Source organism: Cervus elaphus, chromosome 11 (assembly GCF_910594005.1).
Source record: "Cervus elaphus chromosome 11, mCerEla1.1, whole genome shotgun sequence".
Lineage (NCBI taxonomy): Eukaryota > Metazoa > Chordata > Mammalia > Artiodactyla > Cervidae > Cervus > Cervus elaphus.
In genome coordinates this window covers 98,790,396-98,806,825 of record NC_057825.1, presented here as the reverse complement: position 1 = coordinate 98,806,825, position 16,430 = coordinate 98,790,396, and the positions used below count along the sequence as shown (strand labels likewise).

Here is a 16,430-nt window from a genome sequence, read left to right as displayed (position 1 = left end):
CTGTGGTCTTTTCAGTCTGCCATCGTAAACACCAAACAGTGAATATACTTGTACATGGGTCTTTCACATATTTTGTTGATTCTTTCCTTAGGATATATAGTATCCTAAGGATATGAGTCAAATGATACACACCTGAAATGTGTTTTACCAGTTTACCTCAATAGCATTTATTCAGCTGGGACTACAGATGCTCTGGTTGGAAAGACACCGCATACACATCAGGGATTAATGGTTTCTATGGAAGTATGCCAGAGGAGTTATGTAAGCGATAAACAGGAGATGTGAGTGTGGGCCACTGAGAGGAAGCTTCATGGAAGTCATGGAACTGAGCTAGTGATTAAACCTTGGGTGAGATTTAGACAGGTTGGATAGGGACAAGGCCAGGAGAACATGTCACTTGTAGGGAGGTATTTTCTGAGAGTGGCAGTTGGCCTATCAGCCCTTAAGCTGACATCAGTCTTTCCAGCCTCGGGCCACTTGCTGTATCTCAGTCTGCCTGCCATCACTGGGCTTTGAAAGCTTTGAGAGCTCTCACATGATGAGAGGGGCAGGCCGAGAGAGACCAGGCCAGGGTCTCCGTGGGGTGTGGCTTAAAGGAGGGAGAACAGTGGAACAGTCATATCTCTGATAGGGAGGCAGACATCATAGAAGAAGTAGAACAGAATTGAAAAAGACAGCAGGGCTTCCCTGGTGTCTCAGTGGTGAAGAATCCCCCTGCCAGTGCAGGAGACATGGGTTCAGCCCCTCGTCCAGGAAGATCTCACATACGGCAGATTAGCTAAGCGCGTGCACCACGGCCACTGGGCCTGTGCTCCGGGGGCCAGGAGCTGCGGCTGCTGAAGCCCACACGCCTGGAGCCCCCGCTCTGCAACAAGGGAAGCCCCCTCAGTGAGATGCCCGTGCCCCACAGCTGAAGAGTGGCCCCTGCTCTCTCCGCAGCCAGAGAAAAGCCCACACAGCCACAGAGACCCTGCTCAGCCACACAGAAATAAATAAAGTTGTGCTTCAAAAAGATAAGACGACCTTAAAGCTTCCGGAAGAGAAGAAACTGAAGAGCTCACAGCCACAACTTCGGGTTAGGCAGAGGTTGACTACTTGGCAGAAAGTACTACATGTTTTAGTTTTCTATTGCTGCTGTTACAAAATGCCATGATATAACACCTCCAATCGAGCCAAATTTATTATCTTACTTCCCTTAGGTCAGAAACCAAAGGGCTCAGCCAGGTATCTATTTAATCTTATAAACACCAAAGTCAAAGCATCAGCGTGGCTGCAGTCCTTCCTGGGGACTCTAGGTGGGGAGGTCGCTCCTTATTCATTCAAGTTGTTGGCAGAATGAATTCCTTGTGGTTTGAGCACTGAGGTCCCTATTTCTTCCCCAGCTACCAGTCGAGGCCTGTCCTCGGCTCACAAAGGCCACTCACGCTCCGTGGTTGTGGCTGCTCCCTCTCTGTCCACAGCCAGCAACGGACGGCAGGTTGAGTGTCTTTCATGCTTAGAACCTCTCCAGTCTTTTTTTTTTTAAATTCACATCTTTGTAACTCACCCTTCCATCTTCCTCTTGTACTTTTAGGAGCTCATATGATTAGAGTAAGCTCATCCAGATAATCTGTAGTAATCTTTCCATGTCAAGATTCCTTGACCTTACTTACATCTATGGAGTCCTTTTTGCCTGTATTATAATATTTTCAAAAGTTCCTGGGATGAGAATGTGGGTACTTTTTGAGGGGAGGGACGTTTTTCTGCCTGCTAGTCCCTAAAATTAAAAATCTAAAATAAAAAATTCTAGAAATCTTTGAGAAAATGAACAAATAAACCACAAACTGGAGAAAAATATTCACATATACCTAACAAAGGACAGATCTAGGATAAAATGCTTACAAATTGACAGTAAAAAAAATCAGTTTAAAAATGAGCAAAAGATTTGAGCAGACTCTTGACAAAAGAAGTTATAAAAATGAACAATAAACACATGGTGAAAAGATGCTTAACATCATTAGTTATCGCAGAAGTGCAAATGAAAACATGTTCTTTAGAACAACTAAGATAAAGGCTAACTCCACCAAATGTTGGTGGGGTTCAGAGCTACTGGAACTCTGGTATGCCGGTGAGATTATAAAATGATGCAGCCACTTTAGAAATCTGTCAGCTTCTTACAAAGCTAAGCATATTCTTCTCTACTACAACCTAGAAGTTCCACTCCTAAGTGCTTATGCAAAAGAAAACATGTTCACAAAAAGATGTCATTTATTTATAATGGTTCAAAACTGCAAACAACCCAACTGTCTATTAACATACTGACTGGTAAGTAAATTTTGGTATATTCATACAATGGAATATGATTCATCAGTTTTTAAAAAGAAGAATGAATTATGAGTATATAAACAGTACAGATGAATCTTAAAAACATTCCATTTATGTTCAAGAAATTCAAAGACAGACAAAAATGGTAAAAATCAGAAAGTGGTTGCACAGGTAGGGGAACTGACTGGGAAGTGGGAGGGGGAACTTTCTTGTCTGATGGAGAAAGTTATCTTGTTTTGTGAGTGTGTATGATTGTCAGAGCTCATTGAGTGAAAACCTAGGCTCTTTGTATCTTCTTATATCCAATAATAAATGAAAATCCATAAAAACGTATGAGAACATATTACAAAGAGATCAATTTTCAGAAGTAAATTAATTTGCATAAGTAAAAATCAGTTTCTGAATTTTAAATCACCAGTGAGCGTTTGAAAAATAAATGAGAATGATGAGAACAGGAGTAAAGACCTCTAAAAATCCTCTCCTCCATAAAGGCAGTGAAAAAATGGTGCAGATCAATTATTTCAGTTGCCAAGATGCTGAAACAACCTAAGTGCCCATCAACAGATGAATGGATAAAGATGTGGAGGGTGTGTGTATGTATCTGTTGTATGTGTGTATATGTACATATTATAGATGTGAGTATACGTATACACACACACACACACACACACAGAAATATAAACAATAGAATATTACTCAGCCATTAAAAATGGATGAAAGTTTGTCCTTTGCAGCAACATAGATAGACTTGGAGGGCATTATGCTAAGTGAAATAAGTCAGAGAAAGATAAATACTGTATGATATCACTTATATTCAGACTTAAATTGAAAACCAATAGACCATTCAGGTATGACCTAAATCAAATCCCTTATGACTATACAGTGGAAGTGAGAAATAGATTTAAGGAACTAGATCTGATAGAGTGCCTGATGAACTATGGATGGAGGTTTGTGACATTGTACAGGAGATAGGAATCAAGACCATCCCTAAGAAAAAATAAATGCAAAAAGCAAAATGGCTATCTAAGGAGGCCTTATAAATAGCTGTGAAAAGAAGAGAAGTGAAAAGCAAAGGAGGAAAGGAAAGATATTCCCATTTGAATGCAGAGTTCCAAAGAAGAGCCAGGAGAGATAAGAAAGCCTTCCTCAGTGATCAATGGAAAGAAATAGAGGAAAATAATAGAGTGGAAAAGACTAGAGATCTCTTCAAGATAATTAAAGATACCAAAGGAACATTTCATGCAAAGATAGGCTCAATAAAGGACAGAACTGGTATGGACCTAACAGAAGCAGAAGATATTAAGAAGAGGTGGCAAGAATACACAGAAGAACTGTACAAAAAAGATCTTCATGACCCAGATAATCACGAAGGTGTGATCACTCACACTCACCTAGAGCCGGACATCCTGGAATGTGAAGTCAAGTGGGCCTTAGGAAGCATCACTACCAACAAAGCTAGTGGAGGGGATGGAATTCCAGTTGAGCTATTTCAAATCCTAAAAGATGATGCTGTGAAAGTGCTGCATTCAATATGCCAGCAAACTTGGAAAACTTAGCAGTGGTCACAGGACTGGAAAAGTTCAGTGTTCATTCCAATCCCAAAGAAAGGCAATGCCAAAGAATGCTTAAACTACCACACAATTGCACTCATCTCACACGCTAGTAAAGTAATGCTCAAAATTCTGTAAGCCAGGCTTTAGCAATATGTGAACCGTGAACTTCCAGATGTTCAAGCTGGTTTTAGAAAAGGCAGAGGAACCAGAGATCAAATTGCCAACATCTGCTGGATCATCGAAAAAGCAAGAGAGTTCCAGAAGAACATCTATTTCTGCTTTATTGACTATGCCAAAGCCTTTGACTGTGTGGATCACAATAAACTGTGGAAAATTCTGAAAGAGATGGGAATACCAGACCACCTGACCTGCCTCTTGAGAAACCTGTATGCAGTTCAGGAAGCAGTAGTTAGAACTGGACATGGAACAACAGACTGGTTCCAAATAGGAAAAGGAATACATCAAGGCTGTATATTGTCACCCTGCATGTTTAACTTATATGCAGAGTACATCATGAGAAACGCTGGGCTGGAGGAAGCACAAGCTGGAATCAAGATTGCCAGGAGAAACATCAATAACCTCAGATATGCAGATGACACCACCCTTATGGCAGAAAGTGAAGAAGAACTAAAAAGCCTCTTGATGAAAGAGGAGAGTGAAAAAAGTTGGCTTAAAGCTCAACATTAGAAAACTGAGATCATGGCATCTGGTCCCATCACTTCATGGCAAATAGATGGGGAAACAGTGGAAACAGTGGCTGACTTTATTTTTCTGGGCTCCAAAATCACTGCAGATGGTGATTGCAGTCATGAAATTAAAAGACGTTTGCTCCTTGGAAGGAACGTTATGACCAACCTAGACAGCATATTAAAAAGCAGAGACATTACTTTGTCAACAAAGGTCCGTCTAGTCAAGGCTATGGTTTTTCCAGTAGTCACGTATGGATGTGAGAGTTGGACTGTGAAGAAAGCTGAGTGCCGAAGAATTGATGCTTTTGAACTGTGGTGTTGTAGAAGATTCTTGAGAGTACCTTGGACTGCAAGGAGATCCAACCAGTCCATCCTAAAGGAGATCAGCCCTGGGTGTTCATTGGAAGGACTGATGTTGAAGCTGAAACTCCAGTACTTTGGCCACCTGATGCGAAGAGCTGACACACTTGAAAAGACCCTGATGCTGGGAGAGATTGAGAGCTGGAGGAGAAGGGGACGACAGAGGATGAGATGGCTGGATGGCGTCACCGATGCAATGGACATGGGTTTGAGTAAACTCCGGGAGTTGGTGATGGACAGGGAGGCCTGGCGTGCTGCGGTTCATGGGGTCGCAAAGAGTCGGACACGACTGAGCAACTGAACTGAGCTGATCACTTATATATGGAATCTAAAAAATACAGCAAACTAGTGAATATAACAAAAATAGACTCACAGATATAGAGAACAAACTAGTGGTTTCTAGTGGAGAAGGCAAGGAAGGGGCATGTAGGGCTAGGGGATTGAGAGGCAGAAACTACTGGGTATAACATGGGGTCAAGGATGTATTGTACATCATGGGAAATAGAGCCATTATTTTGTAATAACTAAATGGAAAGTAACTTTTAAAATTCTATAAAAAATTAAAAATTTAAAATAAAAATAATCAATTGTTTCAGAACTCTGGGAATTAAGCAAAGGCTTTCAGCACTCTGGGGCATGTTCATTGCCTCTCCAGAAAAGCCAGTTCTTGTTATTAGTTTTGGACTTTGATTTACCATATATTTCATCAGTCACAAGGTGGATATCTTTCTCATCTTTTAGTATCTCTTTAGTCAGAAAGTGTCTTACAGTTAATGGCATATCATAGTTAATGGCAATGGGCCTTTTTTTCTTTCATAATGCATTATACAATAGATAGCACGTTAGATTCAAAGAAATATCATTTTTCTTGTGGGTCCCTTCTATGATTGACTTATCTGAGTCTTACCATCTATTTCAAAATGCTTGGTGCAGTACATTTTCTAACTGAAACAGTTCTATGAAGTGTCTTTAGTTCTAAAAAGGCACATGTTTAGCAATCTCACATCTGATACGAGTCTTATAAGGAAAATGAATGAGCAATGATTTTCTTAAAAAGAAAAAAAACTTTATTTTGCAATAGAATTTTAATTAGCTTCCAACATAGGTCACACACAGACCCAGGGATCCTGTGAGCTTAGGAGTGCAGCAACCCTGGATGCGGGTGTGTGTCGCTGGGTCTTGATTTCATAGACTCTGCGGCTGCTTAGCTCCAGTTAGTTATTAAGGTCAAACTTCATGGGTCAGACCTTTCCTGTGTCATCCATTCCTGTGTCATCCATTTCGTGGACAAAGAGAGCCTTCCATTGGCAGTTATGGCATTGCTGTCCTGAGGGCCGGGAAGGCTGGGAGGAATGAGAAGGGATCATTTCTAATTTAAAGTCTCCTCCCTGTAACAACAGTCAGGAGCGATCATCTCATTCCGTTGTGTGGGTTTTACTTCTTTTACCTTCTTTGGTTGTGTTTGGAACAGAGAAATAACTGAAGTCTGATTTTTAAGATCCATTTCTACTTTATTTATTTTATTTCCATTCTGTTTTAATTTTGTAGCCTGTAGTGAGCTGCATACTCCGTCACTAGATCGGAAACCAAACAGCTTTGTGGCAGTGAGCGTGACCACCCCGCCCCAGGCTTTCTGGACGAAGCACGCACAGACGGAGATCATCGAGGTGGGTGCTTCTTGCCGCCGGCGGCTCCAGGACTGCTTCTGGTCCTGGTGGGAGGTCTGCTCGGCGGCCTGAACACCACAGCCGCTGCTGTATTCCTGCAGATCGTCGCTCTTCTTTCACGAATGTTCAGCACATTGGTGTCTTCCATCACACTTACTCATCAGGGTGGTAGTTTTATTTGCCATGTTGTTTATAGTCGCTCAGTCATGTCTGACTCTGTATGGCCCCATGGACTGTAGCTCGCCAGGCTCCTCTGTCCATGGGATTCTCCAGGCAAGAATACTGCAGTGGGTTGCTATTTCCTCCTCCAGGGGATCTTCCTGACTCAGGGATTGAACCCAAGTACGCTGCATTGGCAGGGGGCTCTTTACCACAGAGCCGTCAGAGAAACCCTTTATTTGCCATATCCTTTACAGTTGTTGATTATCTGTTGGGTGGCTGCTTTTGAACAGTGATCCTCTAAGGTTGATTGCTTTTTAAGAGGTGAGACCTCATACTCCCTTCTCATCTCTAGTTGGCTGCTACTTTTGGACACTTGTGGTCTTTAATCAGAGTTTAGAGAATGTTAACTATCAACCAGCCCTCTTACTGGCCATACTTTTTATTGGTTTGTATTTTTATATCCTTTTTTGAGTTGTGTGTTATGTATTTACTCTTTACATGAAATGAAATGATACACAGTCACCTCAGGAATTTTACCAGGTTTCTTTAGATAATTGAGCACATTATGTAAGTTATGAAACTCAGTGTAGGAGGTGGCTGGTGTGAGCTCCTGTAAGATTTTGTTGGTGATGTGAGTTTCTGTGTGAATGTTGCCCTCCCTGGCAGTCTCCTGCAAGCAAACTGCATTTCTCCTTCTTTCCAAGTTTTATATTTTGCCTGATAGACCCTCTCATTCCCTTGGAAATTTATTTCAAGTTGAAGCCAACAGTTCCAGTTTCTAAGCTTTTGTCTAGCACTGCCTACACACGAAGCACAGCATTGGGAGCTGTGGATGCCATGGTGGCCCTTGAACCCCCGCCCCTGCCCTCAGGGAGTCTGCCAGGCTGCGGGTGAGGAGGCTGAAATGAGCGTGGCTCCATGCAGACGAGCGGAGTGGGCCGTGTGAGAGCAGAGACCAGGACAGCGCCTGGGGGACAGGGTCCTGGCCGCTCACTGTGCGGTTCATACTGTATCGTGTGTGTGCGAGGCACCGCAGGGGTGCAGGGAAGCAGGGGGTCTGGCCGTGCCATAGCTGCTGGTCTACAGGTGTGCTTGAGGCAGGTCCTGGGGGAGTGACCTGGGGCCTCACCGGCAGCGGGGAGGGATGGAAAGAAGGGGGCGTGAGAGGGAGGCTCTGCAGGCGGAATTTGCAGGGTTGAATCGTCCCTGGGTGGTTCAGACAACAGAGAGGGCAGCAAAGCAGGTGCCTGGGTCTGGAGCCTCCTTGGAAGGAGAGTCGGAGGGAGTCTGAACCAGCAGATGGAGTGGTTCGGTGGGGCTGTGGCCCCAACAGGTCACGGCAGGGTGGGGGTGGGGAGGAACGGGACAAGACTGTCCATCAGGTGTCGAGACATCAGATCTGGAACTGCAGGTACAGACAAGAACCGCTAACAGCTTGGCTGAGATCACTAACCACCACCTGAGGAAGCGAGTTTAATGTAATGGCGTTTGAGGTCAGGGCTGGGCTGCCAAGAAATAGTGACCTATGATCTAGAGACTCACAGCTCATTCTCAGAAAAAGACAGCCTTAAAAAAGCCAGACCTCCATTATTCCAAACCCAGGATTCTAGAAATAAACAACTCTTACCATTCATTTCCTCTTTCATGTTTCCATCTGCCTCAGCTTAAAGGAATAGCCTACAGTAGTAGATCCAAATACATCTCAAGTCATAAGAATAAGAACACATGGGGATATTCAGCTCATTTCAGTTACAGAAAGGCTTTCCTACTGGGGGGAGGAGCCCTTAGGGTGAGCTTGTGGGCCCAGTGTGTGGTGGTCTCTTCATGGTATCTGGGCCTACCGGCTTTGTCTTTCTTGGAAAGCAGAGTTTGGCTTGTCTGCATAGGTGTAAGAATGTGTTGATCCAAGCTGGTAAGATATTAGTTAGTTTCTCCTTCTGAGAATGTTGGTGTATTTCAAAAAGCAACCTTAAGAAAAATGCAACTCTGTGTTCTGATTATTTTTTTTCTATTGTAGGGAACCAATGATCCTATATTTCTAAGCAGCATTGCCTTCTTTCAAGACTCTCTCATCAATCAGATGACACAGATCAAGCTGTCCGTGTATGATGTCAAGGACAGATCTCAGGGAACAGTTAAGTACCATGTTGTAGTTCGTGGGATATTCTTCCCTTCTTTTTTTAAAGCTACGTAATTGTCTGAGACATGAACATAAGACTGACTTTACTCCTGGCTTGCGAATTAATGTCCAGGTGTATCTGTCTTTGGGAACATCTTTCTGAGCCTCCCATTGGGCTCCTGAGATGAAGTCAGACATGTTGAGAGAACCAGTCAGCCGGACCCACCCCACCCCCCACCCCCGGGCCTGAAAGCTGGGGCAGAGGCACAGTGTGTATACTAATGCTGTCTCCTCTCTCCCTCAGATGTACTTGCTGGGGTCTGGAACTTTTGTCGTCAAAGATCTGCTCCAGGACAGGCACCATAGGTTGTATTTAACACTAAGGTTGGTATTTAATTTTGTCTGTCTGCAAGGATCTGGAATTACAAGGTCCAGGGATGGATGGGGAAGGTCCGACCCTATATTGAGAGAGTGTCTTACCCTCAACCCCCGTCCCCAGAAGCCAGTCTTGGGGGAAGGTGGTTGTCATTGAGGAGAAAGAAAAAAACTCAGCCTGTCAGAGGGCCTGTCATGAAACAGAAGTGTGCAGTGTTCATGGGAAGTATGCAGACCTAAAGGAAAACCTTTGTGTACGTCTAATAATACCAAATGTATTTGGCTGTCATCTGTCTCCCCCCTAATAGGATGTGATCTACCAGGGAGCAGGTATCCCAAGACTTAGAACAGTGTCTGCTGCTCAGGAAATATTTGTGGAAGGAACAAATGAGGGGAGGGAGGGGCCGCCCCCACTGTGATGGGGTCAAGATGTCAGTCCTTCCCAAATTCATTTTAGGGGCAGGTCCCACCCTGTGTAGTATTCTTTCTTTCTCTCTCTCCATCCCCACCCCGCCCCGCAATAATGTAAAAATTGGGAAAATACTCCGAAATAGCAAAGACAGTTTCGAGGTAGGAGATGAATTCCTGGCCAGTAGCATGACATTCTGAAGATGTGGAGATGACAGCGTTGCTGGTGTTGGGAGGGCTTGCCCTGCAGAGATCCTGTGTGTGGAGAGCCTGGCTCGGGAAGGGTCTTGGGAGAATGGGGAAGGATGGTTAGAGGAAAACACTCAGGTTCATCCATTGCCAGGGCCGATTCTGGTTGGACATCATCCTTTTTAAAAGGCGCTAGAGATGGTCACTGAACAGTGTGACTGGGGTTGACTTTCCCAGGCACGAGAACCATGAGCGTGAGTCACAGAGGATATGGTCAGTGGACGGATGTGACCATGCCAAAATTTAGAAACTGGCTAAGTCCCACACCTTAGATAGAAAACCCAAGGCTTCACAGTATTGCTTTATGAATCAGAGACTCACCAGAGCTTCCCTGGATGAATCAGATGGGCCCAGGCAGCCGGCAGCCACCCTGAGGGGTCTTGGGGTGAAACTGACCAGGGCTAGAGGGGCCTCAGCTGTATCAGGAAGGATTCAGAGGCTTTGGGAATTCCCGGGTGACCTCTGCTAACTGGGGTCCAGGCCTAGGCCTTGAGGCTAATCAGAGCTTGAGGATGGAGTGGATGGAGCAGAAAGGGGTCCTGTGCCAGAAGAAGATGCTCTGGGTCCTGACTCTGAGGTGTGCCCCCGTCACTCTCGGGGGAGGGGCAGCCCAGGGCTGAGGGGCCCCTGCCTCCCAGGCGGGCGGTGGCTCCTCCCCTCCCGCTTTACTGGCACATCTGTGCTTCCCTCTGGGGCATCGCCCCCTCCCAGACGCAGCCTTCCCTTGTGGCCCCAGCTTTCCTCACCTGCCGCCTTCAGAGGCCCTGCGTGTGGTCACTGCTGCTGGACCAACCAGCTGGCCCTCGACCATCCGGGATGCTGAGCTTTGCATTTAGCAGAAGCTGAAGCACAGTCACAGCACCAATACCGAAGTGCACTGCTGGTTGCAGGTCTGCAGAGAGTGACCGCGTGGGCAACATCACTGTGATGGGCTGGCAGATGGAGGAGAAGTCAGATCAGCGGCCCCCAGTGACCCGGTCTCTGGACACCGTTAACGGGAGGGTGAGCCCAGCGTCTTCTCCCTCTGGGTGGACTGGTGGGCCCTCCTAATGGACGTGGCCTCTGAATTCAGGGGAGGGGACAGTGGGGCCCCTACCGGACATTCCTGCGCCCCCAGGCACTTATCCGGTAGAGAGGAGGGGTCCCCAGCCTCTGTTCCAGGTCACAGCTGGCTCCTCAATAGCGGGAGCTGCAGTAGGGAGGGAGAGGTGGCTCGCGGGTGTGGACTGAGACCCAGGTTGTGTCTGAGGGTGGGTTAAGGTCTTCCTCTGCCAGACACTCCCTGCCCATGGCTGCCTGGGCCCCATCGCACACCTGTGGCCCCCCCACCCCCGCCGCCACCTCTCCCTGCCCCCCGCATGCACAGCTGCTCACACAGACGCTCTCAAACAAGAGTTCTCATGTAAGAGCCTAAATACTGATAAGTAGTCATTGTAAAATACAGAGATCGCTCATTGTACCCAAAATAAGACTGAGACGTTAGCTGTGGAAATACTCCCGGGCCTGCCTACCAGCGCCCTTTCATCCCACACAGCAAACACTCAGAGACAAAGGGAAGTGGCTCGGTCAGAAGAGTGCATTTCTAGAAAACTGTGTGGGCAGAGGGCGCTCAGTGTCCCCGCGGTGGCTTCCCTTGTTTGAGGCTGGGGCTGGCTGTTTCTCATAGCGTTAACTGTGGATGTTAGTTTCTAGGAGTCTTATGATCTGTGATACGCCCTGGCGTCGTCCAAGTCAGTTTCGTCATGCTTGTGTGTATGTGTTTTTAGATGGTTCTGCCTGTTGATGAGAGCTTGACCGAGGCCCTGGGGATCCGATCCAAATACGCTTCGTTGCGAAAAGACACTTTACTGAAATCGGGTAAACCGCTTCCTCCGTGGGTACTCTTGCCACTCTCGCGAGTGTCCACTTGGGCCCGCGGTCCCCTCCCCCACCCGCTCTGATTGTCACGGGCGTGTCCACCAGCGCTACTTCTCTGCACATCAGCATGCCGTCTTTGGTTCAGCATATTGGGAGCTTGTGACCCTCCAGGGAAGGGACTCCTCCTTCCTTTTGCCCTGTCTTGATGACTCGATGACCAGTGTCTGGGATGACAAGACTGCATGTCTCAGGGCAGGAGCATTGAGGCTCAGTCCCTCGGTGGGCGTGGGTTTAAGTGTTCTGATTCCCTGGAGATAAACAGTAAGGAAACCTGGGGGTGACGGCACCATGCAGGCTGGGGAGGGGGGCCACGGCAGCCTGCACCCGCTCACTGCAGCCTGTCTCTCCCGCCTCAGTGTTTGGTGGTGCCATCTGCCGCATGTACCGCTTCCCGACCACCGAGGGCAACCACCTGCGGATCCTGGAGCAGATGGCAGAAAGCGTGCTGTCCCTGCACGTGCCGCGGCAGTTTGTGAAGCTCCTGCTGGAGGAGGACGCAGCCAGGTGAGGCCCAGGGCTCCTGCCGTCCGCCCCTTCCCAGAGGAAAGCTCGCAGACGGGGCGGGTGAGCGCAGACCTCAGACGGGCCTGGTCGCACACCCAGCCCTGCCGCCTGCCTGCTCCTCGGCCTGGGCTCAGGAAACAGTTTGCTCAACTGTGTCCCCCATTTGGGTGCGAGGAGGTCACAAGGTCACGCGCCCGACAGACCAGCTGTACCAGCGCCAAGCACCCGTTCCCCCCTTCAGCATTCCTTTTGCTGATTTAATAATGATAAAATGGTATAACTTTTTAACTTCAGATAATTTAGTAGATTCATAAAAACATTTATAAAATTAGCCCCCCAGGGGAAAAAAGTGCATGGTGTAAAACGTGAAAGAGTGCAAAAAGGCTTTTTACAAAATACGTAAGTCTTGAGATGCGCAACTTTCTTGTTTATTTCCCAAGAAACAGTCACTTCAGCCATGTCAGTGTTTTCTACTGTATTTCTGTGTATATGCATAGAGCACTGTCAATCAATTTCAGGGATTAACTCCTGATTAGGAAAGGAAAATCCTCATAAATGATGAGGCCTTTAGGTCTTTTATACTTTCCCCCCAGTTTCCTAAAATGGTTATCCTTTTTTAAAAATCCGTTGTGTGTGTTCATTATTCTGGTTATGTAGCTGTTATTTCCTGCTGAGCTGAGATTATATATCATTTCTGTTTCTTCGGCCATGTCGCGGGGCAGGCAGGCAGGCTCTTACTTCCCCAGCCAGGGATTGAACCCATGGCTCTGAAGCGGAATCGCAGGTTCTTAGCCACTGGACCCCCAGGGAAGTCTCATGCATTTCAGTTCTTAAACAGCTGCATTTTTGTGGAGATCCTAAGTCCTCTCTTTCTTGTCCTCTTCTCCCCTCACCCCGACACCTTTTACATCCAGACAGTTCATCCCTATACAGACAGTGACGGGAGCGATGGCTGAAGTTGCCAGTTTCCCAGGGTCCTTGTCCCAGACCTGGAAAGGATGCCAGTGAGACTCAAGGGCCTGACGGCTGTGGGACCCCCACTGCTGAACAGCCCACTGTTGGACAGCCTTATGTTCTGCAGCTCTGCCTGGGAGGCCAGAAAGGCCCGTGCTTCCCAGAACCCAGGGGGCAGTGACAGCCGTGGTGGGGGTGAGGAGAGGGGAGAGGGTTGCCCTCAGGCTCTAGTCCTCTTGTGGTCCGGGAGGGTCGGACTCACGCTCTTGTGGCCTCCGGATACGTGCATGGCTACAGGGGCCATGGCAGAGCCACTGACCTCTCCAGTCCTTCGCTGAGTTTTCCCTGAGCATCTAGGTTCCTACGAAAAGCTTGTCTGTGCGGTTTCCACGCGGTCAGTGGTTGGCCACCTTTCTTAGAGCCGAATGTGGAGCCATCTGCCCTGCTGCGCCGCTGCTGGCCCTGCAGACACACAGGGCCTTCCCTGGGCACCAGTGACACGTCCACGGCCACCCGTCCTCCTGGATGCTCAGGACTCCTGAGCCTCTGCCGCGAGGGAGTGGGCACCATGGCCTGACGTGTGTGTTTTGCTTGCAGAGTGTGTGAACTGGAGGAGCTGGGGGAGCTGTCCCCATGCTGGGAGAGCCTCCGGCGCCAGATTGTCACACAGTACCAGACCATCATCCTCACCTACCAGGAGAACCTGACCGACCTCCATCAGTACAAAGGTGGGCGCCCACTCTCATTTCCCAGCTAAAAACCTGGAATCCAGGGTTGCTCACATACGCCCATGGACAGACGCTCTAATGGATTTTTAAAAACAGATTCTCATGTAGATGTCGGTTCTTTCAAATATGGAGTTTTCAGATCTTAATTAAGGCAAATGTGTGAATTGCATCGAAAGTTCCTTCCGTGGAGTCACCTGCCAAGACAAACCACTGTGGGATGAAAGTGAGGAAAGACAGTCCCGGGCTGTCAGTTCATGTGACTGCCTCATCTCGGTCCTGCATCAGTGCAGGGCCCAAAAGGATGTAGGCCTTTTGCCTTGAGACCAATCAAGGCAGGGTTTTCTGGATTTCCTAGTCTAACTGTTTGGTTATATGTTGATATATGGGCTTCCCAGGTGGCACCAGTGGTAAACAATCCGCCTGCTGGTATAAGAGACACAAAAGATGCAGGTTTAATCCCTGGGTCGGGAGGATCGCCTGGAGAAGGAAATGGCAACCCACACATGTATTCTTGCCTGGAAAATGCCATGGACAGAGGAGCCTGGTGGGCTACAGTCCATGTGGTCACAGAGTCAGAAAAGAACATGAGTACACACACACACATTGACATACAAATTGTCTGAGTGGAGCTCTCCATTTTAAGGCTTAGAAGAGAAAATGAAATACAGACACCTGTTATTAAAAGGTGCCACTTGATTTTCAAAGCATGTTCGGGTAGATTTAGAAAACGATGATAAACTCACTCCCTTTTGATTCCAATGGAATGACGTTGGCTTTCAATTACTTTATTCTCCAGATTCTTCCCTTCTTCCCCTTTTTATAACAGAATTTCAGGTTTTCAGGAAAGTCATAAGCCCTTAATGTGATTCTGACACAGAACTTAGGAACCTGTCCATGAACTTGATTGAGAAGAAGCCAGATACAGGAATGATGACAAGATGATGGTGCCCTGGGTTTGGTTTGCGTCTGAAGAAAAGATCTAAGTGTGTTTCTGAGAGAAATGGCAGTGTTTTCCTAAAGGGACATAGGGACCTGCTGGTGCTGGTTGCTTGTTACCTGGGGGAGTCTGAAACCCACACACCTGGGGGTTTCTGGAGCAGAGCTTCTGAGATGTCATTGTGCATCTATGTCCCCTGAGAATCTTGTTAACAGAAGATCCGGGGTTTGGTATTTCTAACAGGCTCCCAGGAAGCTGGTGTTGCTGGTCCGTGGGCCCCCCCATCAGTAGCTGGGGAACAGTTTCCTGGGCAAAGCGCGGAGCAGATGGTGTCCAGTCTTCATTTTCTATTGCTGGCAAAATAAACGTGCCATTTTTCACTAAATGAAATGTTTATTTCTCCTCATTGTCACCGTAATTTACAATCCCTTTCTTTTCTCGGCATGTAATTCTTCACTTAGTTAAGTATTCCAGTTATAGAAGTAAGATTGTGAATATCTTGTTAGAAAACACGGTCCAAACTCCTGAGCCACCCAGGGTGTACGTGAGGATGTGTGAGTGTGTGTTCCGCAGCCAGACTAGGTGCCCTGTGGCGCCTGCTCACCTTGACTGACCTGGGGTGACGAGTAGACCTTCTCATCACTTTTCAGATTTGAGATGTGTCTCTGCTGTCACGCAGCTTCTTAGACGCTGGAAAGCTCTGCAGTGGGAGTAGGCGCTTTCTGGCACGGGCCCACCTGCTTTTTATAGCGGTGCTGACAGCGTGCCGCACACAGTCCCATCCCTGAGTCAGACCTCTCGGCTGAGAGCTGGTGTAGGCAGCTTCCAAGGGTGGCTCCACCTGCCTCCACTCACCCCTGGGACCCCAGACCAGTCTTCTGGCCAGGAGCCGCTGTCCCTCAACGTTTCACACCCCCCGCCATCAGGGAAGGCAGTGTGCTCGTGGGCAGCTTGGAATCTCCGAGGCCTCTGCCGACACACACCTGCTCACGCACAGCAGTATCCTCACGGCATCCCTTCTGTGTGTGCCTTTCTTGCATGCTGGGTACGGGCTGACCATCTTTATCTTCTCTCCTTCTGATCCTTAGGTCCGTCGTTCAAAGCAAGCAGTTTGAAAGCAGATAAAAAGCTAGAATTTGTTCCCACTAACTTGCACATACAAAGGATGAGAGTTCAGGATGATGGAGGAGCAGGTAACTGTCCCGTGAATCATGTCGCTTCTTTCCCCCACTGGCCCTTGGTCCCTGAGCTGTCCCACGTCTGTCCTGTATATCTGCTGTGGCGTTGGGCTGAGAGGACAGCACAGGGGCCTCCAAGGCCTTTGCAAGGAGCTCTAGCACCTTCCTCTCGTTTGTCCTTCCTCCAGCTTCCCTTGCGTTTCTGGGGCAGAAAACGGCCCACAGGTCATCCTTCTGAGGCTGAGTGTTGTGGGTCGCTGTGTGGCCCCACCCTGAGACTCACACAGGCCCCTCTGAGCCAAGATGAGGGTCCTGGGCTCCAGAGG

General features: G+C 47.7%; 1 protein-coding gene across 10 annotated transcripts in view; it reads left to right on the top strand.

Annotated features, from left to right (window-relative positions):
* The window catches only part of INPP4A (inositol polyphosphate-4-phosphatase type I A), a 121,549-nt gene that overhangs the window by 68,899 nt on the left and 36,220 nt on the right, over positions 1-16,430 (top strand). For all 10 annotated transcript variants that reach the window (XM_043918653.1, XM_043918654.1, XM_043918648.1 and 7 more), the window contains exons 5-12: positions 6,455-6,573; positions 8,753-8,869; positions 9,159-9,238; positions 10,777-10,888; positions 11,653-11,743; positions 12,160-12,307; positions 13,859-13,989; positions 16,015-16,119. In XM_043918653.1, coding sequence (XP_043774588.1) covers positions 6,455-6,573; positions 8,753-8,869; positions 9,159-9,238; positions 10,777-10,888; positions 11,653-11,743; positions 12,160-12,307; positions 13,859-13,989; positions 16,015-16,119 — 903 coding nt within the window. The remainder of the gene's footprint in view (positions 1-6,454; positions 6,574-8,752; positions 8,870-9,158; positions 9,239-10,776; positions 10,889-11,652; positions 11,744-12,159; positions 12,308-13,858; positions 13,990-16,014; positions 16,120-16,430) is intronic.